Genomic DNA, 27942 nt, shown 5'->3' with positions numbered 1-27942 from the left:
GACCGCCCATTGTCCCCGGGATGAGAAGAGGACGGGTGTTTCGGCAGAAAAGAACAGGGAAATGAAGTTGACAGACGGGCAAGCCCAGCAGCAAGTCACTCTGTAATAACTAGGAAGCTAGCAAGTTCGATGACAGGGGTCACTAGAAGTGAAATTTATGTCAAATATCACTGCTATGAATGTCTCTAGTTTGAGGAAGTTGTAGCTACAGTTAGGGGACGTTAGGTAGCTACAGCTGTCAGACAACGTTACAGACTTTTTCAAAGTAACGTTACAGTGGATATTGAAAGTGGAGACGACTCGCTAGCCCGCTAGCTCACCTTTGGTCACCGAGCGTCTTTGAAGTTCAAAGCTACCCTTCATTCGGTGAGTGTACACAGCCTGAAGTAAATATTTCAGCAGGGTGTTTTGTGCGTGTGTGCTTCCCCACAACCGTCCTTCTCTAACTGCGTCCTGTTGGTAGTTGCCTTGTTTCTAGCTATAGCTAACTAGGTCACAAGCTAGCTCAACTTTTCCGATGAGCATGCTGCAACGTTGACATTTTGACGTCCTGTTCTCCGTTACATCCTTGTTTTGGTTTGAAAGCTTGGCTTCTACTGTTCAGCTGACCCCGCTTAGTTTGAAAGTGGACTAATATAGACTAATATAATGAATACACCCTAAACTCGACGTAAGAAACGTTAAGTAAGAAAAGTTGCTAGCCTTTTTTTCGACTAACGTGAAGTAGCGTTGTGAGTTACTTTAAACTTTAGTCTCTTCCTTATGAGCTTCTGTCTTTAGCCAAACGCCATAACTCACTCATGTCTAGCTCATCAGGTGAAGTTTTTTTTGTTGTTTTGTTGTTTTTTGTTAGCGATTTCCTGATGCAAAGCGGTGCAGGAAGTCGAATAGGTTTATTTGCACAATTTAAAAACCCGTGTTATGTTTCATCAGCGATCTGGTCTTAGATTACCTGTCTTCAGCCATGCCTTTTCCTTTTGGAAAGTCTCAGAAGAACCCAGCTGAGATAGTGAAGAGTCTGAAGGACCATGTTGCATATATGGAAAAGCTGGATGCTGGTGACAGCAAGAAGTGTGAAAAGGTCAGCTGTGGATTTCTCTGAGGATGGCATGAATGTTAAAAATTACAGTAACGCTGAGCAGCAGCTGATCATACTCTTTTTACCCCCTCATGTTATTAAGGTTGCAGAGGAGGTGTCCAAAAATCTTGCCTCACTGAAGGAAGTACTTTGTGGAACAGGTGACAAGGAGCCCCAAACTGAAGCAGTGGCTCAGCTTGCACAGGAGCTGTACAACACCAACCTTCTAATTTCTCTCATTGCAAACCTACAGAAGATTGATTTTGAGGTAGGAGAAAAAATGCCTTCTTTCTGCACTGACTTTATGAGTTTAAAGTATTGATTGCTTGGTGCACACATTGAATGATCAGGGGGAGTGCGTGTTTGCATGCCTGATTTGAACGTCTATGCCCAAAGCAAAAAAACCCTGTGTATATCAGCACCCAGTCTGAGTGGTTGTTACTGTGCAGGGGAAGAAGGATGTGGTCCATTTGTTCAGCAATATCGTGAGACGTCAGATTGGCACCCGCACGCCCACGGTAGAATACATTTCTACACACCCACAGATCCTCTTCATGCTTCTCAAAGGGTAAGTTCATATTTTCAGTGTACAGAAACTCAGTGTTTGGTCATTTGATCTTCAATCTGACTGCTCGTTGTCCATTTATATGCATTAACAACAAATCCACCCTCAGAGCCTCATAAACAAACAAACAAATCCTTAGCATGAAATAAAAAGCATTTGGTTTTTGCTTTTTAGGTACAAATACCTTCCTTTAACATGCCTTGCAGTCTTCTGCATTAGCCAGTATGAGTTTCAACAACTCCCAAAGGAACAAGCATGAACTTGCTCACATGTGGGCTACACATGTAGATGATGGATAAAGCAAAAAGTACAGTGCTAGTTTTACAGCTCTGAAAAACCGAGTCATCCTGCTCACTCACTCAGAGACCAGCTGCATGCTCCGGCTGCTGTTTGGTGGATCGAATGCCATCTTATCCGGTTAAATGTCACAACTATAAAGTGGAAGATTTGGTTTGTTTATGAGAGGCAGACATCAAAACCTGACATTTAACGTTGATGTCTCGGTTTGTTACACTGCTAATGAACTCCCTTGTTGTGCGTGGGGAAATTGTGTACTTTTTTGCACAGGAAAAAAATACCTCTCTGTGGAAAATGAGATCTAGAAATGGCACGTTCAACCCAAAATTATACCAAACAACTTCATTGATCCCACTAGGAGCGATTTGTTGTACACAAAACAGGAACATTCATACAAACGGATGGGCAATAATGTGGAAGGAGATGGATTAAAATAGAAATGTATATGAATTAAAAAAATACTAATAGAATATAAACTACACAGAGCATTTTGTACTATGATTGCAGAGGGAAAGATTGTCCAAAGAGGTAAAACATTACGACACTCTGATGGCTGCAGAGGCAGCTCACTTACAAGACCACATTCAGCCAAAACACTTCCTGCTTTCATTAAAAAAAAAAAAAAAATCTTTTTTTGGTTCACTGTTGAGCTTGTGAACAACTTTTATTAATAATGCTGTTCAGGCTGTTTCTACTATTTACCATTAAACCAATAGATAAAAGGAAAAAACTGTGTAGACTCACAAAAAGTGGACAGTGGGTAACAGGACTGGCAAAAAAAAAAAATTAGGTGTGGAGAAACTGATTTTTTTTTTTTGTTGTTGTTGTTGCCCTCTGTGGTCATAATAAACCTGGAGATCATGAAAAATGCCACCAAAATATTTGTATAACGGTTCCCACACATCACCTTTTCAAAGCCTCTTTCATACTTCCAGTCCTCTCTGCTCATCAGAGACATCTGAATATGTCAGCTGAATGGCCCCCCGGCTACTTTTCCATGGAAAAAGTCACAGCTTTTAATACTGCAAGAATCTGAATGCAGATAGGCTCACATGTCTCGCGCCAGTATCTTGCGTTGCCCTGCTTTTGTTAAGAAACATGAGAATGCTTTAAAGAGCAACAACATGAGGGGGCGAAGAAAAAGAAGTTTGTATGAGACACCTGCTTTCCTTCTGTTTCACAGTCTTGCGCTGCCCAAGCTCATTAAGACCTCAAAACAGATTGTTCTTTAAATAAATTGTTGTACATGTCACAGAGGACAAAGCATGAACATCTAGGTTGTTCCACATTTTAGCACAAAATTCGAAAGGCACATTTTGTGTACATTTAATGGCCCGATGAGTGCACAGACCTCTCGAAAATCACAAAATGCCTTTCACATCTGTGTTAACGTTGTTCACTTTGCGTCATTTGTATCATTTCACATCTATTACAGATTGAAATGTTTATAAAATCCAAGTTTACGTAAGTTTCTGCCAGGTCTCTGTCTGAAGAAGTCTGCGACAGGTTGGATTAATCAAAGTCAGCAGTGACGGTAGTTTGTGTTCCAGCTGTTTGTACAAGTCTTCTGAGTTCATAACTAACCTGCAGCAGCAGAGAGCAGTGCGATAACATATGCTATTACAGGGTCCATCGTGATCGAACTACAAAATCCTTACCTTCAGACTGGTAGGTGTTTTTTATAAACTGGACTTTAACGTTTTCTCAGCTCCATATGGGACGTTGCGTTTCTAATTATCAAAGCGACCAGAAGCTTTTGACGTTTCTTGATGTGCTGTCAAATATCTGGCAGAGCTTAAGGGACACTGTCTAGCATAAGAGGGTTATGGCTCATTCTGTCATAGTTGTGAGGATATAGGGATGAAACCTGGATGGGCATTAACTTAATTGACCTTTATCTGAATACTGTCTCTTTAAAAGATTGATGAGAGGGCTTATAATGCATTCTTTGCAGCTCCTTGATTTAAGCCAAAGAATATATCACACTAAGAAATAGTACAGCGTCCACTACTGTAAATAATAAAGACTGAGAGTGTTAATGAGACCCTTTGAAAGCAAACGGCAGCCTTTTTATTAAAAGTTACTATTGTGACGTTGTATAAACAGTTCTCAAACAAAAGCTTGGTGTACTCCTTGCCATTTTTCTACCTGCTTGAATGAGTATAACAAGCTTTGCATCCTGTGCTCCTCTCCCTGCCAAGTAAGCAAATTTCATTGGTTCAGACTTTCCATTCACACTTAACAAAACATAGTTTTCTCCCAAAGTTTTTCATAATTAATGAGCACAACTGATCTAAAATCACTGCTTATTGGTCATCTTTAGATGAGTACATAAGTGCTCCAAAATGCGAAGATCTGGTTTCAGGGTAGTGACCTATGGAGGATGCTGCCATTCAGCAGACTTGTTTTGGACCAGATGTAACACTTTTTATTTATGTATTTGTTTTAAGGATCGCTTACACATTCTTCAGGCTCTTTTAAAAATATAAAAAATATTTTGGCGATTTACAGAATCTGTTCCATAAGTTTTACCCTAGTTTAAATTCTCAGCGTCACTGAGTGATTGACGACTTCTCTGCGTGTAGATCGCTGCTGCTGTACTCACGTTCTGCCTTAGTTTAATCCATTTGTTTATTTTTTGCGAGGATCTCGTTCCTTCGTCATTGGAAACACAGAGTTGATGTCAAACTAAGAGTGACAGTGTTTAGGATGTGATTATACATCTCGAGTGAAAATTGTATAACTTGTGATGAGTTCACCATCACTTGGACCTGACATGTATGAACCTGTGCAGATACGAGGCTCCAGAAGTGGCTCTTAACTGTGGGATGATGCTGAGAGAGTGCCTGCGTCACGAGCCTTTGGCCAGGATAGTGCTCTTCTCTGAAGACTTCTTCTGCTTCTTCCATTATGTGGAGCTGTCAACCTTTGACATCGCCTCAGATGCTTTTGCCTCGTTCAAGGTACACTTATTTATATATATTATTATTTTTTTTAAATGGCAAGATTAACATCCTGACTGTTCCTAGTTGATATCTTGACCTCTTCTATTCCCCATCAGGATCTTCTCACGAGACACAAGATTATGTGTGCAGACTTCCTGGAGAATAATTATGACAGGGTGAGCTTTCTTGAGTGGTTTTGATATTTAATTGGAAAAACTGCTCATTCTTTACCCAACTTACTTTTGACATTTTTATCAGGTGTTTACAGAGTATGAAAAACTTCTGCACTCTGAGAACTACGTCACAAAACGGCAGTCTTTGAAGGTACATCCTCCTGCTCAGTCTTAAGTTTAACTGACAAGTTTGTGGACTGATTCTGTAAACTCATGTATATTTATTTGTTAGCTGCTAGGTGAACTTCTCCTGGATAGGCACAACTTCACTGTCATGACGAGGTACATCAGTCGGGCAGAGAACTTGAAGCTGATGATGAACCTGCTGAGAGATAACAGCCGAAACATCCAGTTTGAAGCATTCCACGTCTTCAAGGTGCGCAAAAAATTTCTCAAAATCCACTCTTAAATCTGAATTGTGTCATGAAAACCCCACATACCTGCTACCTTAAGTTGGTCTAATATTGAATGTGGGTTTTTGTTTAGTCAGGCTGAGTCATTGTGATTTCTCTTATTTAAAAGTTTGGTTGCTGCTAACAGCTTCACCTCTCGTTTTTACTGCTAGCTGGATATTTGTCCAGCTTTCTGTTATGCCATTCTTTAGTATCATTCAGCTGCTTCTCCTTGGAGTCCTCCTGTCTAGCAGTTGGTCAGTCAGGAGGACTCAAACTCCGTCTTGTTGGACTACAGCTGGCGAAGGTGTCCTTGATCTGCTCTGAAGATGGGATCACTGAACCTAATCAGAACCTGCAGCAGGAAGAGAACTGGTTCATGATCAAAGCAGAACAAGAACTACCATCACAGCTGCAGTGCAAGACTTTGGCTAAAAGTAGATTCACTGGACTCTGTGCATTGCATCCACAAATGGTACTTAAACTTTTTACATAATCTTTCCAAAGGTATTTGTTGCAAACCCCAACAAGACTCAGCCCGTGATGGACATCCTTCTGAAGAACCAGACCAAGCTCGTGGAGTTCCTTGGCAACTTCCAGACGGATAGATCTGAGGACGAGCAGTTCTGCGATGAGAAAAACTATCTGATCAAGCAAATCAAAGACCTGAAGAGACCCACAGCGTCCGAGGAAGCTTAATGCAGTCGTCCCATTCTAATAATGGGACGACTGCTCTGTCAGGTGGTAGATTTTAGAGGTGGTGGTTCAAGAGGAAAAAACAAAACAAAATAAAAACATGCATAATTAAAAGTTCATACTAAGTATAAAAAATAGGAAACGTTAAGTTTACTTCCTTCACTTTCTGGCTTAGTGTGGATGTGGAGGTTCTTTCCATCCAGCAACCTGAGTGGGCCAAGAACTGTTATTTAAACCGCAGTGCTTCTTATTTAGTTATAACCAAATGCCTTTTGGTTCCTTCTTCTAATGTTGGACCTTACGCTGTTACTTTTCCATATACATGGAAATTCGCAACCAGCTCGAGCACTGAGGTCATTTTCCAGAACTTGTACATGCTTTAGAGATTGAAAGGTTGAGAGGTAAATATATTATTTTTCTAATGTATCTTTTATGCTAAAACATTTAAAGCCTCCAGTAACTCTTCTTTCTGAATGATGCTTATTCTCATTGCTTAGGTTTGGTTTGTTGCGTCTTTTGTTTTTTGGAAAGCTGTTCTTTGTACAGGGACTGTCTTTAGAAATCCAGCTTTAGAAGAGTGGCACGTCGGCTCATATTGGGCAGGTCAGCTCGTAGTAGTAACATTTGGCAATTATTGCGCAGTTTTCAGGCTTTCGTTGGAGTGCACGCGATTATGCTGGTCAGAAACGACTCCGCAGTGCTGCACTAGCCAATGCATTAGCTGTCACAGGAAGAGAAAATCAAAACTATAGAGGAATCAATTAATTGTACTGTGATTTTTCAGGCTGTGCTCAGCGATGCTTACATGACTGAAATAGAAACAAGGCATCAGATAACGCTGCAGGCTACCAGCCCATCCGTTCACAGCTAACGCGGACAGCCAGGATACACCGATTGATCTCGCTGGATGCGCTTCATTTCTTCTTCACGTTCTAAAACTGATGGCAACAAATTAACAAAAAATCATAAAAATGTTACACTGTTATATTCATATCGGAGCACGGTGTGTTATTGAACCACAGACTTTTATAATAATTTTAATCAGGGTCGTGTTTTTCCCCTGATTAATTTCACTGCTACACTGGACTTGATTAGTCTGAAGACTGAAATATTACTAAAACAAAATGACATTTCACCTCAGAAACCACACAAATGCAAACTCCTAACCACACCATCATTCACTTTAATACAGAAGAGACAAACTGCTTAAGGAAAAGGTAAATTGTTAGGTTAGCTCTCTTTTCTGATATGATTATAACAGTGACACAGTGCAACAACATGCCTGCAAAGCATCAGAACAGTAGGTCCCATCTCATGTCACAATATTGTCAGGATAACCACATGCACTGTTCCACATGAGATTTTTGGATGATGAGCACTGACTTTACTCCTCACGTGCATCACCAGAGCTCAGTTGAAATAATTACCCTATTTCTGCTGTTGTTGTTGTTATAGTGGCTGAAATTACAGCGTTTCAGAATGCGTTGTCTGTGCAGACTGTTAGTGTATATACCTCATGGGATTTGAGTTTGCGGATGCTGGTTTTTATTTTTTTTATTTTATTTCCTTGACAAGATATTTAATTTGACATTTGACCAAAACAAAAGCACACAGCAGTGGTTTGAATGGATGCCGACATGTGATACATTTGTTCCGACTTGAGCAGGGACCGCAGCCTGGTTTTCACAATGGAAAACTGGATCCTTTTTTAAAACTTAAACTTTTCATTGTGTGGTACCTCATAAATGTTAATTCATAATGAATTGCAGTGTGGTACCTTGTAATGAATTTTTGCCTTATTTAAAGACATTTCATGGATCATGATTGATTCTTTCAATTTCTAATTTGTTTTAAACCAAAGCTGATATGAAAAAAGGGTTTAAAAATGTAAAAAATTAATTTAAAAAAATGTTAATTTCAGGTCCCAAATACATTAGCAGTTAATTTCTCATGTTCATGCGTAGACCAGGTTTATTACTAACTGCGATACTTGCTTATATGTAAACCCTGGGAGTGTAAATATATTTTAAGAGATCTGTAGTAGGCATCACACAGTGTAGTTTTCAGTTGGGTTGATTTGGCTTGATCATTCTTTGGTCCACTTCATGAGACCGTCACAAAGAGTGAGGACTTTCAGGAGCCATTAAATAATTTGATAAACTTGCTGTGAATGTGGTACACGATGCATAGATAAACTGAAGTCCTACACACCGTGCATTGTCATGTCATCAGTTTAGAAACTATAAAACAAATGAAAACTGTGAGAATACGTTGGGAATAATCCGTATACACAGTGGTCATTACTGATGTCTCCATGCAGCTGACTATAGATTTACTGAGGACAAAAAGTCTGTTATCAGTAATAATTAATGGAAGGAGGAAAAAAAATTATTGCCCGTATGAATTTGTATGCAGACTTTGAAATTTGGCCCCAGTCTTGACATGCACTTTTAGAAGGATGTGTTGTGCGCAGCCATCCCACTAGGGGGTGCTGTTAGCAACAGTGTTAGCACTTGTGTTAGTTGTACAAACAAAGCATTTCAAGTTTCTTTAACCCTACCTCCTGTTATGAATATACGAGTCACTGGCAATATGTAGTCACAAATTTAAATTCCTTAAAATCAATAATATGTATGAAATGAATTTAACTTTTCTGGGTTATTGTGCTTTACGTTTTTTGACTCTGTTGCCTTCTTTTCTTTCTTTACCTTTCCACACTGGATATTTTATTTTCTTCGGGAGGAAATTATGTGTACATAACTTTATAAAGGATAAGTGAAGTGTGAGAGCATTCATGAAAATAAAATGTCATTGCAATGTTTTGTTTTGCATTGTTTTTGTTGCCTAAACAATTATTACACATGAACGTGTAGGGTGATACAGAGTGTGGTAGTCACTTATTAGTTTATCTCTCACAGCAAAGCTTTAATCATCTTAGTAAATAAATAAATAAAACTCATGAAATTACGCCAGACTTTTAGGAAACTACCACAAATGAATGTATGATATTTATAATAAGGGTGCAAATCAATAAAACCTCAGGACTAATAACTTTGTAGCAAACAGTTAATTATTTATGCATAAAGTTAAGGAGCAGCCTCATAATAAATTTTTGCTGATGTCTCAGAACACAGAGAATGCTTGAGTGATATGGCCTCCAGTTTTGTGATAATGTTTGAAGGAAACTGGTTATTGACACAAATTTCTAATCACCCAATCACATGAGAGCAACTCATTAGCATATTGACATGGTCAAGACAACCTGCTGAAGTTCAAAGTGGGAAAGGAACTCTGAACATGGCAATGTTGTGGTACCAAACAGGGTGGTCTGAGTATTTCAGAAATTGGTGATCTGCTGGAATCTTCCTACAAACATTGTTAGGGTTCAGAGAGAATGTCCTGAAAAAGAGGAAATATCCAGTGGGCAGCAGTTCTCTGTGTGAAAATGTCTTGTTGACACCAGAGGTCAGCAGAGATTGGACAGGCTGCTCTGAGCTGATTGGAGGGCAACAGTAACTAAACCAATGGATCATTACATACCAACATATGCAGAAGAGCATCTCTAAATGCGCAAAGCAAGCAGATGGGCTACAGCAGCAGAAGACCGCACTGGGTGTCACTCCTCTCAGCTCCTAGGACAAAAGAGGGCAGCTTCCACCCAGAGCTTGTTGCCTGTTTTGTATTAGTATTTCTCAAGTGCTGCTACACAGAGCAAATTTTTAACACAGCTTTTCAAAACATCGTATCCTGAACAATTCCAGCTCATTCTCCTTCAAAGAATCTCTCAAGCTCCTCCAGATTTCATGATCTTCCAGCATAGATCCTGGTCTTCAGTTCAACACAGAGATTTTCAGTGGGATTCAAGTCAGGGATTTGTGCCGGCCAGTCAGGAATTTTACTTTGGTCTTCTGGAGGTAGTTCTTCACCAGGAGCGACAGATTTTGGGTCGTTGTTGTGTTTGAAAATAAAGAGACGACCCAGACCCAGGATTGTTTCTGACTCCTTGAGGTTTCCTTCCACCTTGATGAGATAAAGAAAAGAAAACTAGTTTGTTTCAAAATGCTATTTTCTGTTTTTCTGTTCTTTGATAAAAACTTTAAAATTCATAGCAGGGCTAATAATTTTGTCCACATCTGCATGCGTTCTTCAAGCTGGCTCTAAGTAAAAGAGCAGGGTGTATCGCAAGCGGAGTGGGCAGTAGTATCGTGATTTATGAGATGAATCATCATCAGTTTGCAAATTCTGATTCAGAATGACTGACACTGATTCTGAGGATAGAAACAAAGTATGTATCTGATTTCCTCGTGTCAGCATTGTTCCCACATCATCATAATTAATGTTGTTCCAGGTTCAACATGGCAAGTGACCAATCACCTTCTTGTGACGTCATTCCTTTGCGACTTCGAAATACCCGCCTTCGAGTATTTCGAAATACAAGTGAAGAAGCGAGAAACCGCCGCCTGTCCGCCGAATTTGAAGTCAATTTAGGATACTTTCCTTTAATAAACGGTAAGCATTATACATATGTTCCTCACTTGGCTTGCTGTTTGTTTGCTAGTGATAGGCTACTTGACGACAGCATTAGCTAACCAGTGTTCTCTAGACCAGCGTTCCCCAACTTTTTGGGTGTTTCGTGGTCCGGGGGTTGGGTCAGGCAAAATTGCAGTAGCTTCCCTGATCATTTTACAAACATAAGTGAAGAGAATCTGGACTAAAAGGCCTAGACTTATGGTTGTGTGCTGAATCTATGAATCAAACTATCACCTGGAAACATAATTAACTGGTCCATAGCTGTGAAACTGGACATGAGTTCTTGATTCTATGGAGATTAACAGTAATCCAGAAATTTACAAATTTGTCCTGGGACATCGCGTAGATGTTGTCCCTGGGACATCGCGTAAATGTTGTCCCTGGGACATCGCGTAAATGTTGTCCCTGGGACATCGCGTAGATGTTGTCCCTGGGACATCGTGTGATAGCTTGTTAATAATGGAATGAAAATTATTGATTGTTATTAACTTGTGAAAAAGAAGTGTAACAAATCCACATGTTATGTTCTTACACCCTTACAGAAACTGTGACTCCTTCACAATGTCAGGTAAATGTCAACTCATGTTGAATAATCAACCAATCAAGCCTTTTATTATCACATGCAATGTTACACGTACAACTGCAATGAAAATTTCACCCCCTTCTGACCATACATATATTGCTTAAACATCACATTGGGAAGACAGGTCGGAAACAGTTAGGAAGGTCAGAAAACAATTTAATTAATAGATGAGGGGAGAGGAGGAGAAAAAAGAACTACAACCAGACAAAGCTCCTAGAAGACTGAAATGGATGATGGTTGCAGCATGCAAAAAGAAAATGATATCTGTTGACTACAGCATATGCTTTCTCACAGATTACCTTGTGGGAGTAGCTGGACCAAACTCTATTGGTATTTCAAGTTTGAAATCCCTGTTTGACCAGACTAACATTTCAGATGAGGTACCTCTTGACATAAAAATCCTTTTATGTTGTCATAAAACTAATGTTAAATTCTGCTTTAAATACACTTTATTGTACAATTTACTTAATGAATCGTATTCCTTAGTTCTGTTTTTATTTATATGTATTTATTTATTTGTTTTATAAGGTAATAGATGGCCTAATCTATTTGCAGTGTGAGGTATGTTGAAAAGCTTTTTTGATCATAATGACATAGCATGTTTACGTTTTTTGTAATGTATTTGAAAACATAGGTGTATTTATGTTATTTTTATAGAATTTCCCTCACATTTATCCAATACCAAGCCAAATCACTGGAAAAATTTTGGATGGGTCCACAAGAGCACAAAGTGCATACTTTTTGAAGGTATGACTTGGACTGTGGTAACTATGTTCTTATCACAAAGGGTTTATAAGTTGCCACTATAAACAAACAGCATTTTCCAAAATTGAAGCCTTGTCAGAAGAACCTGAAAAATACCTTTCTGAAACCTTTTCTGTGTAAAGACTTGCTCAAAAGCAATGCACACAGATTAAAACATTTCTGTCTTGGCCAACTGATAAAGAACACCAAAAATTGAGTGGTGGGTGTTGAGTCTGTGGTCTTGATTTGTTTTGTACACACTATAGAAATTAATTAATGTAAACAAAAAATGACACTTTCTATATGTTTGTGTATCTGCAGAATTAATTACAAGTCTCACCTGACAAGCTTTCGCAGTTTTGCAGTGTCATTCTTGACAGAAAAACATACTTGTCACATTCTTTTTATTTCCAGAAAAACATCTTTCAGATGTATGAGAAATTGATTGGAGCCTGTCTGGAAAACGGCAGCCACTGGACCTTGTTTGTAAGTTGCACAGATTTTGCACTCTCTCTTGTGCATGATACTTTTCAGTGTCCCTCATTAGGAAAGCTCAAGGCCCAAGCCTACCATATCCATCTTTTTACAAAACAGTTTTGTGATATACCCAAGAGGACCATAGTCTATATGAATTCATTTGGCGAGTCGGAGGTCAGAAAAAGTGCGGTGTTGAAAAACTGGAGGTAATTAATTAACATATTTAACATAACATATTTAATTTAATTGAAATCATTACCGAACGTGGTTATTGATTTCTCTATATGCTTTTTATTTGTAATAACTGCGATCTCTCAACTCATTTGCTTCAGCAAGAGGCTGCGCTGGAGAGTGGACCTTGTCACATGTGAGCCACATCAACAGGATGGGAACTCATGTGGAGTGCATGTCATAATGGTACTGAAAACTATAGCTTTAACCTATATAAGTAATGTTTACATTTTTGCCTATTCAGTTTTTAAAGCCTTAGAGGCAGGATGGTAAAATCTCAATTTTTTTTGTAGATTGAACCATTTCAGCAGTAATGCTTTGCTTTGGTTGCTCTGTTTTTTTTGTGTGTTTTTTTTCTCGGGGGGGTTAAAAACAAACAAACATTTCTTTGTTAATCTAATTCTTTTTGCTCTTTTTTTTTTTTTTTTTTTTCTTCGTCAATTATTAGTTTGCCCAATCTCTCATTGACGGTAAAACACAAGTGGAGGAGTACAACACTGAAGTCACAAAGCTCAGGTCCCGACTTTGCCACTACTTATTTTCCTCAATAGGTAAAGATAAAATTAGCCGCCTTCTTTTTCTCTAACATTGGAAAATGTAACTTGTACTTAAACAAATTATATTTTGCAGATCGAACTAGGAAGTGCAGTCAGTGCTGGTGTGTGATTGCAGCCAAAGACCGGGTACACTATGACATGTCCTTAGCCATATAGATTGTTTATATAATGGACTTTGTTCATTTGTTTTTTGTTTGTTTATTTCTTCTTCTTCTTTTTTTTTTTTTAATTCACAGGTGCAGTGCCAGAAATGTGGTGCCTACAAGCACATGCGTTGTTCAAAGTCTGGTTGTGGCATCTGTATCTTCTGTGAGAGTAAGTCACAATATAACTAAACAATGTCCAAAAATGTTTAAAGTGAAATTTTTTTTCGTAATTTTGCCTTTGCACACCAGGACTGTGTTATTAAAGTGGATGTTTCAAGATCCAGTTTTTACACAAAACTATTTTAGACATAACTGTGTCGTATTGTGGGGATTTCTCTTCACAATTAAATTGATATAGTGCTGTTTATATCATTCTTCTTTATGTAACAGCACAGTGCAGCACAGCAGAGGGAAAGGAGTTGTGCAGCATAGTAGGTGGCTATACAGGAGGAGCAATAGAAGTAGCCAGTGAAGAATGTCATCAGGGAAAGCATCAGGCAGCGAATGACAAAGTTCCTAAGGGAGAGAACATCTGCAGCAAATCGACAAGTAACAGTGAGATAGGAAGACTGACAGTCAGAGATGAAGGTACACAGACTGAAAGAGATGAAGGTACACAGACTGAAGACAACGAAAAAGAAGCAGAAGTATACAGCACAAGTCTGAGTACAGATAATGCTGCTGCTGATGATGTTGACAGGATCGATGCAGATACAGAATTCCAAACTGATTCAGAAGGAACTAGTACAGTTTACAGAGTGCATGGTCGCTTATCTGTACCAAAAAAGAAAACCTACACAATAACAGAAGACGAGATCAAGCGCAGAATCAACGCAGAGAACATGTCAGTTCATGTTTTCAGAGGTTTGATTGGGGTAGGTATACATTTCGTGATTTTGATGTCACCTGAAATAAATCCGGGTTACTCGTATCAATGAAGTGACAATGTGGCTGGAAGTTGTGCATTTGCTGCAACATATACACAATTACACCATGTAAACAAAAGCATTTAACTTTGTGCGCGTGTGTGTGTCTCTCTCTGCTCTTTTGGTGTTTGCACTTTTTCTTTTTTAGGGCCGTAAAGCCAAACTGCCCGCAATGATTCTTGACAGGCCTAAGAAGGCCAAAACTAAAGTAACAGTGTTTAGTGTTCTGAGTGAAGAGGAGGCTGGGGAGCTAGCCCTCGGGTTTGCCGGAAGATTGGCCTGCGATGTCACAACAGACATGGTCTGTAAAGGCATCGACCATTCAAGTGCTGATATGACAAAGTAAGTTAGTAAAACAGTATGAAAGTTGTATCTTTTTTGGTATTATTTGTCATTTCCCCGTATTTGGGTTATTGGTGTAACATTGTTAATCTTACTTTCTAATAACAGACAGACTCTTCTCAAAATCCAACACAACCTTAAACAGGAACTGACTGATTCCTCAACCTTCAGTTTGCTGACACACACCTTTGGCCCCGCTGCACTGGATTCTGTCATTTCATTCCTGTGTGAAAAACTTGATCTTGTCTCTTAAATAATGAAACCTTTTGTGACTTTTGTTTGTTCTGTAAATCAGAATCTTGAAAATTGTTCATTGTTGTTCTAAGTTTGTGTTAACTATTTGGCAAAAATGATTGGTTCCTAATCCAAACAGCATAATGACTGTTCTAACACACATCTTAAAAATGCTACAAAGAAAGAAAATTATCACATATGTTTCAATATGAATGTAATTGTGTCACACTCGGTTTGTAGTAGCTTTCCTGTTTTATTTTGAGTTTTGGTATGTTTACACTGTTATTTTTGTTTCCCGTGTGTTCGTCTTCCCTTATTAGTTTTACTGTATTTAGTTAGTCTGATTTAATAACTTATAATTATTTACTTTCCAGTGTGTATATATGCTCCTCGTTTGGATTATTGTTTGTTTGAGTTCTGCCTGTCTTTTCTATTAAAGATTTGGACTTTTGGACTATTAGTGGACCTCGTAGGTTTTTATTCTGTGCAATTGGTAATTGACTGGGTTTAATTTAGTGGCCTGGAAAACAGGCCGGAGGGGTCTGGTCATTTTAACCCCCTAAGACCCGAAATCTTCCATGGCATGCATTTTTAATTTCTCTTTGATATTTGGGCCGATTGGAACCCGATGAATGTAAAAAGAAAGAATTACCAGGTTTTGTTTGTTTGTTTTTTTTACCTAATTTTTGTTTCTGAGAAAAATGAGAGCCACATGAGGACATTCATTTGAAATTTCGATAGAACAGTTGCAGTATAATGTCCTCGTAACTGTATATCAGGCGCTTGTTGATCAAGATTTAGTATTTTGGTCTAAATAACCCAAAATGTGATGTCCACATGTGTGGACGCCAGGCTGGAGTAAAGTGTTAGAGCTATTTATACCTATGTAAACTTTTATACACTGGTTTTTACCTGTCTTGTTTCAGAAAGGTTTAAAAGGGTAATGTCCACAGTTTGTTTATTTATTTGTTTGAATTCCACATATTTTATTAAAGTAATTGAGCTTGAACACAGAAAAAACTGAATCAAATAATCATAAAATCAAATCACTTGCACTATACTGAAGTCTAATCTACTCTGAGCTAATGCCGGTTTCCAACACTAATGATCGGGTGAAGGAGAGAGATGAGGGTGTGCACGGCCACTGGTGCTCTTATCCCTGTTCTTTGTGATACAATCCAACAGGAAAGCAGTCAAACCCTTGGACATTAGCCAAGTTAACGTTCACAAATATATACACACAGAGGAACTCTGAGCCCCAATGTCAGCATTAGCACAAACATGCCACTTCATACCAAATCTTCATACCAAATGAAAATGTTTTTGCTATCTCAAAGCACCACTTCAATGCCAAATTAAACATTTCAACTCACAAGTAGATATATAAAATACTGCATACAGCCTATAGGAATAACTTTAACAACTGGAAAGGAAAGTTTTTTGCAGCCCATGCTGCAGCTATAGCATTAGATTCTGGCATGTTATAACTTTTTTGAAAAGGAATTATTTCAAAATTAATAGCTGTCAATGTATTTTTAACCTCAGGGAAGTTGGGAAATGCTCACAAACTATTCCAAGAACAGTTTCCAGGGTTTTCTGACTTTCGTTGCTGACAATAGCATAGGCCACAGGGACTCCATGCCCATGATCATCTCTTACAACAAGTGTGAATAAGGGAAATGAATACTGGTTAACGCAGTGCGTGGTGTCAACAAATACTAACTGTTTTGCACAGTTCTCCATGTTTGATTTCATTACAGGTGTCTGCAAAACAATCATTAGTTCTTGGTCAGATGTGTATGGTTGATAGAAGAGAACATGTTCTTGATGTTTTCCATTAAGTAAGGTATGTACACTTTGACTGTCTCCACAGTTAAAGTGCTTCTTCCTCATCATGCAGGTTCTAACACTGTCAATGTCACGTGGTGTGACAAAATGCTCTCTGTTGTGAAGATCTCTGTGTCCATGTTCTTTGGCCCATTTACGACATTCGGTTAGTATGATGGCTGGCTTAGTTCCAAGGGAAAGCAGTTCCTCAATCTTCCTCCTCAAATCACTGGAAATATTGTTGAAATGTGCGTCTTTTGGGTCCGAAGGATCATGCCCATCATGCTTATCATATGTACGCTGCACGATGACTGTGTGGTCTTTCCAACATTTGAGTACTTTAAATGAAACATAGGCCTTACAGCCCACTGCTCTGTAGCTGTTTCGACTTTTTTCGTCATTCAGAACACTTCTTCTAATTATATCGTCCATTTCTGGTGGAAAAATAACGAAGGTTTAATTAGTCAATATTCATTAATTCATTTTAACTTGTTTTGGTTTTTTTTGCAATACAATGTAAATATTAAATATAATATTAAAAAAAAAGATATATATATAGATATATATATATATATATATATATATATATATATATCAAACAGGGGCTAAAAGAAGCTAAACTTTCATATGGTATGTCTCTGGCAACTTTAACATGATGTCCCGGGGACAACATTTACGCGATGTCCCGGGGACAACATTTACGCGATGTCCCGGGGACAACATTTACGCGATGTCCCGGGGACAACATTTACGCGATGTACCAGGACAAATTTGTAAATTTCTGGATTACTGTTAATCTCCATAGAATCAAGAACTCATGTCCAGTTTCACAGCTATGGACCAGTTAATTATGTTTCCAGGTGATAGTTTGATTCATAGATTCAGCACACAACCATAAGTCACACCCAAAAAGTTGGGGAACGCTGGTCTAGAGAACACTGGTTAGCTAATGCTGTCGTCAAGTAGCCTATCACTAGCAAACAAACAGCAAGCCAAGTGAGGAACATATGTATAATGCTTACCGTTTATTAAAGGAAAGTATCCTAAATTGACTTCAAATTCGGCGGACAGGCGGCGGTTTCTCGCTTCTTCACTTGTACTTCGAAATACTCGAAGGCGGGTATTTCGAAGTCGCAAAGGAATGACGTCACAAGAAGGTGATTGGTCACTTGCCATGTTGAACCTGGAACAACATTAATTATGATGATGTGGGAACAATGCTGACACGAGGAAATCAGATCGTCCGTATCGGACACCAATACCATCGTTGGTATCAATACTATCGATATTTTGATTGATCCTCTCATGTGTAGCAGGCAGTGCGACGGCAGGAGGAGCAACTTGATCTGTGCTGGAGTTGGGCGCAGTTTCGATGGCGGGGGTAACCCCGAGCCACCTACAGGCACCAATGTAAACCACTGAGCCACCCTGCTGCTGCCACCAATGCACACAATGGACTCTGCATTTTTTTTTTCTGTGTTTCTATGATGATCCCTTTTCTTGTGTCTGTGCAGACATCAATCACGTATTGCAGATGAGTTAAATAAAATGGCAGCTGGGGGCCTTCTTTCTCTTTATGCAGCCAATCACAGGCTTTCTAACACACATACAGCCTGGGAAACTAGGTCAAAGTTCAACCAGAGAAGACGGAAAGTAAGGCAACACTGCAGCTCGGCTCCACGGTGGAGAGGGGAGTGCCGCCGTGCTTTGGAAAGGCCGTGCATCCCTCTGCTTGACAGCTGAAAACAGAGTTTTATTAAATGGTGTTTTGTGTGGGACTGCAGAGGAGGGACATCCTGGCTGCGGACAGCACAGAAGGCTATGTGGGGGCAGGGTTTTACTGGGGTTATAGGTCACAAGCTTCCTGGGTTTCTTTGGCCAGCACGGCAGTGAATGGATGAGTGAGGTGGGTCAATAAAACTGATCTCACTTCAGGTTTCATATTCAGATTGTTTTTTTCTTCCCCAGCGGATGTCGCTTCAGAGGAAAGCTTGTAGATATATGATACCAAATATCTACAAGTGCATTGATTATGAGTGGATTTAAGGACGCACATCCGCCTGCGCTCCTGCCCCCACCCCCACAAAGAGGAAGAAATACAGAAAGAGAAAAAGATGCTGTTACAATTTGATGAATGACAAAAGTTTTTTTGTTGTTGTTGTTTTTTTGCGCTGAAGGGTGGTAAAAGGAATACACTGAGATGGAAAGTCCACAGAGATACTGCGAGATTTCTGCTTTATGGGAAGCCCCCGTTGGTTTGACTACACCCATTAAACTGAATGAAGCTCAACACGATCAGAGGTAAGCCGTGTGCTGACAACTGCGCTAATAGAAACGTTTGATTGGCAAGGTCTGGACATAAAGTCTGATGCGGCTGTTGATTAGTTTGTCGGCGCCACCTGCGCATTAATCTGAACGCTGTGTGAGGCAGTATTGAATCTATCGGATTATTCAGTCTTGGTGTAATCTGCACACGAAGGCTGACAATAGCTTGTTAAAGTGCATTTGCTCAGGTCGCAAATGAAGGCCGATCTCTTTATTAATCCGCGAACACCTAAACATGAACCCGCTTACTGCTCAGCAGCCGGCACTGATTGTCTTAATTGCGTCATTAGATTGATTGAGTGCTATTCTTTAATTGAGGGACTCCATGCGCTCATCAGGGCAGCACCAGACGCCGCTGGCGCCGCTTCGTGAAAGCAGAGCAGAGCAGAGCAGGGCAGGGCTCTCCGGCCTTCTGAAACTTTTAGTTCAGGGATAAAAAGCGAACAAAGATGACCTCCGATGTTGTATCCTGAAATATGGTTTTGGAAAATGGAGCGTCGTAAGTTTAAACTTCCTCCTGCTTCTCCAAACTTTAGTGAAACACGTGGGCCGTGCTGATACCGTGGAGAGAAACCTCTAGAACTGGTGTGGCTCGATCGAAGATTAAGGCTTGATTGTAACCTTTGGGTAATGTGGAGTACCAAAGCTGGCCTGCACTCATGCAAAACTCGGGGTACGTCGGATCATTTGTGAGGCGTTTTCACGGTTTTATTTCTGAAAAATGAGACTTCACATTGGTGCAAAGGGAAACTTCTCCATGTTTTCTCCACGCTGCAGAACAGCTTCGGCAGCCCGTTGTAACTCAGTTATAGGGTTTCCTCGGTGCATCAGCTGGTTAAATCTGATGCAGTTTTTAATTGCACAGGTTAATCGGATTTTTAAATGAGCAGACGGAATAATTTCCTTTAATGTGAAGGAGTGTGTGCACGTGTAACATATCAGAATCTCTTGGACTGTAACTTTTGCGTGTCAGTGCAGGGCTAATGGCAACGTGACCATCCTTTTTGCAATGTCGTGCCTGTAAACCGCCGTTTATCGTGTTTAACTTCTTTTTAACTCTAATATAGAGCACGTTGGTGTTAATGAGTTTCCTATACCACTTAAAGGCAACACATGTATCCAGTCTTAATATTGGAATCCGTTTAAGTAATTATGCATGTTCTGTTTGATTTCCTTGCAGATCGTGCAGACTGGCGGTGTGTGGAAGTGATCCAGTTTATCACTTCCCTCCATTTTTGCCTCATGGTCCTCCAGCTAAGGTGCATCTAGTGTAGTTGGTGAAGTATTCAAAGTCTACTGCCCTAGTTGCCCCTTCTGTCTGGAGGGCTTGTTTTTCAGTTCACTTCAATTGTGTAGCGCCCAATCAACAAGATGGCGTACGGCGCTTTATATTGCCCCCCCCCCAACGAACACTTGGCGACAGTGGTAAGAAAAAACTCAATGGACAAATATCTAGATTGATAAATGGATGCTTTAAAGTTGCCCAGGGAGTTGTTGTCCCCCACGGCCCACCCATCAATTTGTATTTTTAAAATCGAAAAATATAACACATGCCACTGGAACATAGAAGCAATGGTTGCTGGCCATTTAAAAAAAATTAAAAAAATCATCTTGTATAAGTGTGACAGTAAAAGCAGTCTGTGTCTGTCACATGTGCTTCTTTACAGGTCTTTCCTCTGACATCTTCCCTCATGACTTTTCATTCCTTGAGATGAACACACTGTTGTCCCGGCAGTTCCAAAGTGCTCACAGTGCAGGTAGTAAACGTTCATCTACTGCAGTTTGTGCACTTGGGGTATTGCTGGTCACCTTTCCGCCTGTTCATAGCACTTAAACTCAGCTGGGCTTACAGTGAGTTTTGATGGTTTGTTCTCAGCTTCTGAAAGACTCTGCTGTGCAAATCCATGCAAAGCTCTCTGTTTCTCAGAAATGCGACACGCGTGTGTTTTGTCTGTCCTGAGCAACACTTGAAAGACTGAAAGCCTTTCACAGCAGGCACGAGATGAGCTGCTGCTGTTTCTACTTCTGCTGTGATTCTGGTGTTGTGACACTTGCTGTTTTTAAGATGGATGATTTAAATTTCAACACTTAACATTGTGAATAGATGAGAAATTAAACTCCCAAAACAACTTTTCTGACTTGATGAACTGTTCGGTCTGCGGAGTTTAATATCTTGTCCTTGTCTGTTGGGCAACGTTTTTGCTGTTGACATCCACACTGAACACTAGATGGCACCATCTCAACTTTAATGCTTGTAGATCTGAGTGAAAGTAAGACTCATTTTAAACTGACATGAAGAAATCTGTATAATGTAACAGTGAGTTTTGTGCTTCGTGCACAACCAGCTGTCTGTATGAACAATCTCCATGTGAATGAAAAATAAACTGCCGCTCATACATGTCTTTGGTGTTTTGTGTGCAGCTCCTGGTAAACACGGGTTTAAATGTATAGTGAAACGCACGAGTGATGTGCCCCAGTTAAATCCCGTACGGTTAATCTAAAGCGGCTCGTGCAGCGCATTAAGCCCCTCATATTTCCACTCGAGCGCCCACACAGGGCCACTGTGTCAGCGCTTCACTGAGAGGAGCTCTCTGTAAGAGCAGCTAGCTTCACGCCGTGGCGCGCGCTTTTTAATGAGCGCGCACATGGAATCGGGGGGGGGGGCGTTCATCCATCTGTGCGGAGAGATGACGCTCGCTGCTGCAAATGAACAGGGAGTCATAAGTTCTCGGCATCCGTGTAGCTCCAAGAAGCCCGAGAGAGCAGCTTTGCAGAGTGCACGGACTCTGAGAGGAGGAGAAGAGGAAAGCGGAAGGATGCTGATCCGAGCCGAGCCGGGAGCTGCAGCTTCACCTCATCAGCGCAAACGCTGGCTCCTTCTGTAACTTTTAGCGCGCTGAACTTTACCGCTGCTTCTTCTACTCTGTCCGCTTTGGTTGAGTGCTGCTGCCCGTCAGCCATGGCTTCCTCACCGGTCCACAGTGCGCTCTTTCTGTGCGCCTTCCTCCAGCTGTTCTCCCTTCCCGGCGGACACGTGCCAAACTGCCAGGAGGTGCGCACAGTATTTCAGTCTCTGCACCCGGGCTCCAAGTGGGTCCCCGAAACCCCAGTGTCAGGTAACTGTCATTAATAAAGCTCGTAGATACGGGACGTTAATGTTTTACGTACTCCTGATAATGTTGTGGGATAGAGCACGTTTCTAACAATCGGCACCAACGCATTAAGTCAAATATAGATTTGTAAATATATTTTTTCCTAGCGGATAGTACCGCTATAGCGCTTCTGTGTTTTGTTTTAAATGCTGACCTTTTCAGTGAGAGCCAACCCACACACTCTCCATCCCTCTGGCTGAACGTTTACTAACCTGCTCTGAGAATTTTATTTTATTAAAAAAAAAAAAAAAATCTGGCCGCATTAAGCGGAATATCCTGTTACAAATACGAAACTGAAACTTGTAAAATTTGTTCTTGTATTGATCTGAACATGGAGTAACCTTGCCTTGCACCTCACTTTGATTCTGTTAGTGCTGAAACATTGCAAGATTTGAGTTAGGATATTGACAGCCTCCTTAAAACACTAACTTTGGTGCTTGTTTAAATACATGACGACGGGGTAAAAGCTGAGGGAATGAAAGAGGATTAATAGTCAAAATGTACACAGCCACTCCTGTTACATTGTCAGCAAATATCAATTATGTGTGTGATCTGAGCTGCAAGCAAACTGGAAGTTATTTTGTAAATGATGCAATGATCCAAACTCATCTTTATTGTTTTTGTTCCATGGAGCTCAACTGTCACTGACTTCTATCTTCTCTAATGAAGAAGGAATAGATCTGGAGAAGTGAGTTGGCAAAAAACAAAAGGTTAATGGTGAAATGATTCGGGTCTTTGTGGACAGAAGTCCATATTTTTGTCCTCTTTTGCAGAATGCAGCATGTTGGTGCACTGGAGCCTGTTGCGTGCATTCTGATTCACTATGGAAATGGTAAAAGCCTCTGTGTCTGCATCACAGCCAGCCGCAAATGTTAATTAGGTGTTTTAGTGTCATGTCAGCACAGGGAAGTGCTCCAGGTTATCTGTTTTCTCTCCGTTCGCAGCATGCAATACTCCCACCTGATTCAAAGAGGGGTGTTTTTTTTCTTTCTTTTTTTTCTTTTTGAATAACACTAAATGTTCTGTAAACATGAAAGAGTGTGGCGAATCGCAAAATACTTCAAATCAAACAGCAGGAGAGAGAGAGCGCGATGCACTTTGAAGCATATTTTGTCATGCTCCTTCTGCCATATATTAAGCTCCCATCGTGTAAGGTGCATGCAGCCCTAACCGCTGAGCCCTACATTTCTCCAAGCATCCATGTTTAATCACACACCTTGCACCTAGGCCATCAGGCGTTTTATCTGCCAGCCAAAGGGGAAGCTAAATATTTCTCTTGGCAGGCAATGAGAAATATTTAGCCTTCCCAAATCTGAGGCTAGGCAGACCAGCTGTCTGTGCACCATCTCTAAGGAATCAGTCTGAGCTGGACACTAACAGTTCATAACCATTACTTTCACTGGAATCAATTCACCAATCAGCCATAGAACAATCCATCACGGCCAGCGAAGGCATGGTTTGGTTTACTCATCCTCGCTGCAGGTCTGTTGCAGATTAATTGCTTGGTTTATGGCTTATACAGTTCTGCAGAAAAGGTGTTCACAAGCGTGTTAAACCTAATGTTCTGCTTTGGCTCCCTGAAGTCTGCTGATTGACTAAATGTTATGTCGGATATAAAAAAAAAAATGTTTGTATCCCCTGTATCTATGATAGAGGTTAACAGTACCCTCAGTGATGCTACACACAACTGATGCTCCTGGCAATTTGTTAAAAATACCTTGTGCATGGAGGAAACATCTAGAAGTTTTATTTGGCCTTGAGCATTTTGGCAAATGGAAAAATATACTGTACATTAGGTCCTAAATATTCAATAATACTCTATAAATACCCCCTTCTCAGCAAAACAATAGCACTTTAAGTATTTTCTCCCGTTAATCAACTGTGCAAGCTGAATTTTCTGAATGCGTTCTGCATTATATTGTTTCAATGCAAAACAGCAAGAGATTAAAAAAAAAAAAAGAAATCAATCACTTTCAGCAAAGCAAATATCAGACAAACTCCAGGGTTAATATACCCAGTTAGAGTTCTTTCTCCAACATTTAGATTTAAACGTTAGAAAAATAAGAGTGTACTGTAACACAGCTCCCAATAAAGTATCTATAGTACATCCCTCAAGCTAGATTTACCAGCATGAAACTGTTATTTTGACAGCTACTGTAAACTACAACAACAACAACTGTAAAACATCACTGTACTGATGCAAAGACTGTAACACAGCATTACACTTGCAGCACTTTATTCTGTCTTCATTCTGTCTTCAACATTTAAGCACCGGCCCTGCAGATAAATGTTTGTGATTTATCGCTGTTAACCGCTTGGCCCATTGCTAATCAAACTCTAAATACCATTCTCAGTTTTCAGGAAAACACACCAGTCAAAGTCAGAGTGGAAAATAACTAATAGAACCATCACAAAGCTGCTGAATTAATGATTTCCTCATAAACACCCATGAGTCACTGCTGTAGACAGGTTGGAAACGACCATGCTTCAAGTCTTTGTCACTTACTTCTTCAGTTCTTTAACACTGACTGAGCACGTTGCCGTACATCGTTTCATCAGTTTTTACAGCATTTGTATTAAAGAGTAGGCCTCTGTGAGTGCGCCCCAGGGTGGCTGTGGCTACAATGTAGCTTGCCATCACCAGTGTGTGAATGTGTGTGTGAATGGGTGGATGACTGGATGTGTAAAGCGCTTTGGGGTCCTTAGGGACTAGTAAAGCGCTATATAAATACAGGCCATTTACCATTTACTTATGACTAATGAAGAATTATGTAACTGTACCTGTATGGTGACAGGTGTCTCTCACGTTCACTTCATGTCTTTTGAAAAGAAACTGAAGTAATATAGGAAATTAAAAATCCCAGATGTCCTGAAATATCTGCAGTCCCGCTGTATCACAGATACTGGGACGGATGGGATTTGATTTTGGGCTCGCGGTAGTGACGCTGAATGGCCCCACAATGCTTTATGTGCAGTGACCAGTGCTGGTCCTTAACAGATTTTAAGCACTCTGTAAAGATTTCAGAATGAGCGGCTTATTGGGCATGCTCGAGCTTTTGGTGGAATTTCCATAACTCTCAAATCTTCCACTTTTGTCCTAATGAGCTGACTTTATTATTATTAGTATTATTTTTGGGGAGGACATGAAATCGGCAGTCACTTTTCACACATTTAGTACATTTTTGACCTATTTTTTATTCATTTTTGGTCATGTCTCATCTATAATATATACTCACCATTAATTCATGCTGAATAAGTTGGAGTCACAGCTACAGCTGCTTGTCATGCAGGCTGATATAACACGAGTTCTCCGATGAGGCGCACAGTAAATGAAAGATTGATGAAATTACTTGTTGAGGGTGGCTAGTTGTGATCCGACTGAGGGAAGTATAACTTTCTGCTGTGTGCGTGTGTGTGTGTGTGTGTATGAGTGAAATGTGAAGTGGACTGTATCGATATTGAGTATAGTGTAGGGGAGGTGGCTGATTCAGAAACATGTCCGCAGGAAGGCAGAGCAGAATTTCTAATAATGCTGCATGTGGTGCCGGAGGGGGCAAAAAAAGCACCAAAAGACTAAAGTTTTTCTTTCCAAAAGTGTGATTCGAAAGAAGTGAGTGCAGAGGAAGATTACAGCAGGCATATAGAGGGGAAAAAATCAAAGCTTGGCACATCTGTAGGAGTAGTACCACTCGTGTCTTTGTTGCGGCTGTTGCTGTGGGTGGTTGGATTGGCTGAAGGTGAAATGGAGGCTGGGTGTCGGTTCACTCCATCGTGTCATCACATATGTGTGAGGCGAGGCGCACAGGCAGCGCTGAACACTCACCCCGGGACATGAGCGAGAAAGCGGCTCCACTAGTGACGGCGCTGGCTTGATGATGGGAAGACCTTTTGGATCTCCGACAGCGGCGGTGGGACCTGATTCATGAGAGCAGCATAAGATACTCACGAAATATAAGAGTAACACTTGTGTGCTGGAGGCTGAGATCCAACTAGTTTCAGCAGAAAATCCTGCAAAGAGGTCCTGCAAAGGAGTTTTTTCCTCCTCCTCCTTTTGCTGTGAGCTAAAACAATTATAGCTTTGTGTTGCTTTATAGTTCTCAGCAGGATGCCATGCAAAAAGGTCCCAAATGCCCCTGTTTTAGAAATGACAGCGAATGACTAATAGGTGGATGAGTCTGATTTGAAGCGAGAAGCCTTTCCAGCTGGTTAAACACCGATTCATACTTGGTTTTATTCAGTTCTTCCTTTTTGAACGGTCCCACTTTAAAGACAGGAGCCTTTTGTTTACTGCCTCATTGTTATGTGCAAAACAAAAAGGAAAAAGCAGAGAACAATGTTGGGCACTTTCACATTCCTGCTTCCAGCTTTCAAACCATTGCTTCATCAAATGGTTTAAAGTGGAGCAGCTCTAAAAATACTTAAAGCCACTTTAATCCCCAGTAGTTAATGATATTATCACTCCTTAGGTTGGTTGTAAATGGCTCTATCTTTAAAAAGTGACACTGGCTTATTTTGCCCCGGAGAGGTAGCCACGGAGTCCCACGCGCTTCCACTCGAAACTAGCTGTTGTATAATTTATGCTCATAATGAACGGCTTTTAGCATATTCTATATTTTAGTACAACTTGTTTTTTCCCCCATGGTCGCCATCATTAAGCTTGCATAGTGATAGCTTTCTAATTGGTGCCGAGAAACTTAGACACATAATGCACTGTATCTGTTCCCCTGACTCTGATTTCCCGGGCTTGTTAAAGATGTGAGGACTCCTCCAGTGTTTGTGTGTGTTAGTGTGAGGACAGGGCCATCGTTTCCAGCAGTGGCCTTTCAAAGGAAACTTTCTGTGAGGGGTAGAGCAGCGAGGATGGTTAGATGAGGCTGTGACAATCTGAAGGGCGATCAATGTGTTTATAAAAGGCATTCAGAGACACTCATAAAAACAGCAGCTGTCGTGCACGTCGAATTACCCGGCCTCCTTTCACAGTATTGATTGAAAGCACGCAGTAATTTAAAGGCGCCACCTTGGACCGAGGTTGCATGCTGGGGAAATTAAATGTAAATTGCTACCTTGTCTTTCTTCATTTTGCGGGAGAGAATTGGCTGATTTTAAAGTTGCTCACAGTGCCCAGGAGCTGTTAAGCTCAAGGTAGGTGAAGGAAAACGAACAAAAGTGCGCGCAGATGAAAAGGAGTAAAAGAGGAAAAATAAGAAAGCAGAGGGGCGAGAAACAGGGATGGAGCCTAAAGCAAAGGGGAGCAGGAGGAAGCTCGTTCCCCAGTGATGTGTCAGTCAGAAAGAAAGCTTTATTTAGACGGTACGATTTTGTTATTTCTGAAACTCTACGGGGGAATCATCTCCCTCCCGAATCCTTCGCTTATTCCCTCAGTGCTGTGGAACTCGTGTAATGAAACACATTTATCATCTGCAAAACGACAAACGGTGCAGATGAATCTGCCTGTTTCGCCGGAGATAATTGCTAAATCCCCGTCTCTTCTCCGCTCAGGCCGCGCTCGCCTCACCTACGGCGCTATTGACAGCTTAATAATTTTGCCCCTGCAGTCTGAAATTAACTTGATCTTATCCGTCAGGAGTCTTTTGTCCGCATTGATTTAAGATATTAAGCCTGTCAGTATGCACACAAAAAGGTGCTGGGTGACAGCTTTATTGCCTCTTTTGCTCATTAGACTGTACACCCTAAACCCTGATGGGAGTCAGGGGTGAGCTGG

General features: G+C 40.5%; 3 protein-coding genes across 3 annotated transcripts in view; all 3 read left to right on the top strand.

The window, feature by feature from the left end:
- The first annotated feature begins 28 nt into the window (after positions 1-28).
- Positions 29-8798, top strand: cab39l1 (calcium binding protein 39, like 1). The gene is made up of 9 exons (XM_085368532.1): positions 29-366; positions 934-1081; positions 1182-1346; positions 1528-1646; positions 4735-4903; positions 5002-5061; positions 5144-5209; positions 5291-5434; positions 5958-8798. The coding sequence occupies exons 2-9, from the start codon at positions 965-967 to the stop codon at positions 6147-6149; spliced, it is 1032 nt and encodes a 343-aa protein (XP_085224658.1). The 5' UTR covers positions 29-366; positions 934-964; the 3' UTR covers positions 6150-8798.
- Positions 8799-10503: 1705 nt separating this feature from the next.
- On the top strand, positions 10504-15050 carry LOC146638436 (uncharacterized). Its single transcript, XM_085368523.1, has 11 exons — positions 10504-10655; positions 11219-11639; positions 11788-11820; positions 11917-12006; positions 12418-12489; positions 13160-13262; positions 13342-13394; positions 13505-13583; positions 13805-14289; positions 14489-14682; positions 14791-15050. The coding sequence occupies exons 2-11, from the start codon at positions 11427-11429 to the stop codon at positions 14933-14935; spliced, it is 1467 nt and encodes a 488-aa protein (XP_085224649.1). The 5' UTR covers positions 10504-10655; positions 11219-11426; the 3' UTR covers positions 14936-15050.
- Positions 15051-22027: 6977 nt separating this feature from the next.
- gpc3 (glypican 3) overlaps positions 22028-27942 on the top strand; it is a 130430-nt gene continuing 124515 nt past the window's right edge. Inside the window, exon 1 of the mRNA XM_085368512.1 lies at positions 22028-22184. Within this exon, the coding sequence (XP_085224638.1) occupies positions 22028-22184 (157 nt within the window). The remainder of the gene's footprint in view (positions 22185-27942) is intronic.

This window comes from Diplotaxodon limnothrissa, linkage group LG2 (genome assembly GCF_057381915.1).
Source record: "Diplotaxodon limnothrissa isolate DT_005_m linkage group LG2, D_limnothrissa_male_GT1.1, whole genome shotgun sequence".
NCBI classification, from domain to species: domain Eukaryota; kingdom Metazoa; phylum Chordata; class Actinopteri; order Cichliformes; family Cichlidae; genus Diplotaxodon; species Diplotaxodon limnothrissa.
Note: the sequence above shows the minus strand (reverse complement) of the source record. Positions and strands in the feature narration are given on the sequence as shown.

Coding starts and splice junctions, on each gene's coding strand:
- cab39l1 (XM_085368532.1), top strand. CDS start 965: ATGCCTTTTCCTTTTGGAAAGTCTCAGAAGAACCCAGCTGAGATAGTG. Junction 1,347..1,527: donor TACAGAAGATTGATTTTGAG/GTAGGAGAAAAA, acceptor GTTACTGTGCAG/GGGAAGAAGGATGTGGTCCA. Junction 5,210..5,290: donor CAAAACGGCAGTCTTTGAAG/GTACATCCTCCT, acceptor TTTATTTGTTAG/CTGCTAGGTGAACTTCTCCT.
- LOC146638436 (XM_085368523.1), top strand. CDS start 11,427: ATGAGGGGAGAGGAGGAGAAAAAAGAACTACAACCAGACAAAGCTCCT. Junction 11,640..11,787: donor AGACTAACATTTCAGATGAG/GTACCTCTTGAC, acceptor TTGTTTTATAAG/GTAATAGATGGCCTAATCTA. Junction 13,263..13,341: donor CTACTTATTTTCCTCAATAG/GTAAAGATAAAA, acceptor TATATTTTGCAG/ATCGAACTAGGAAGTGCAGT.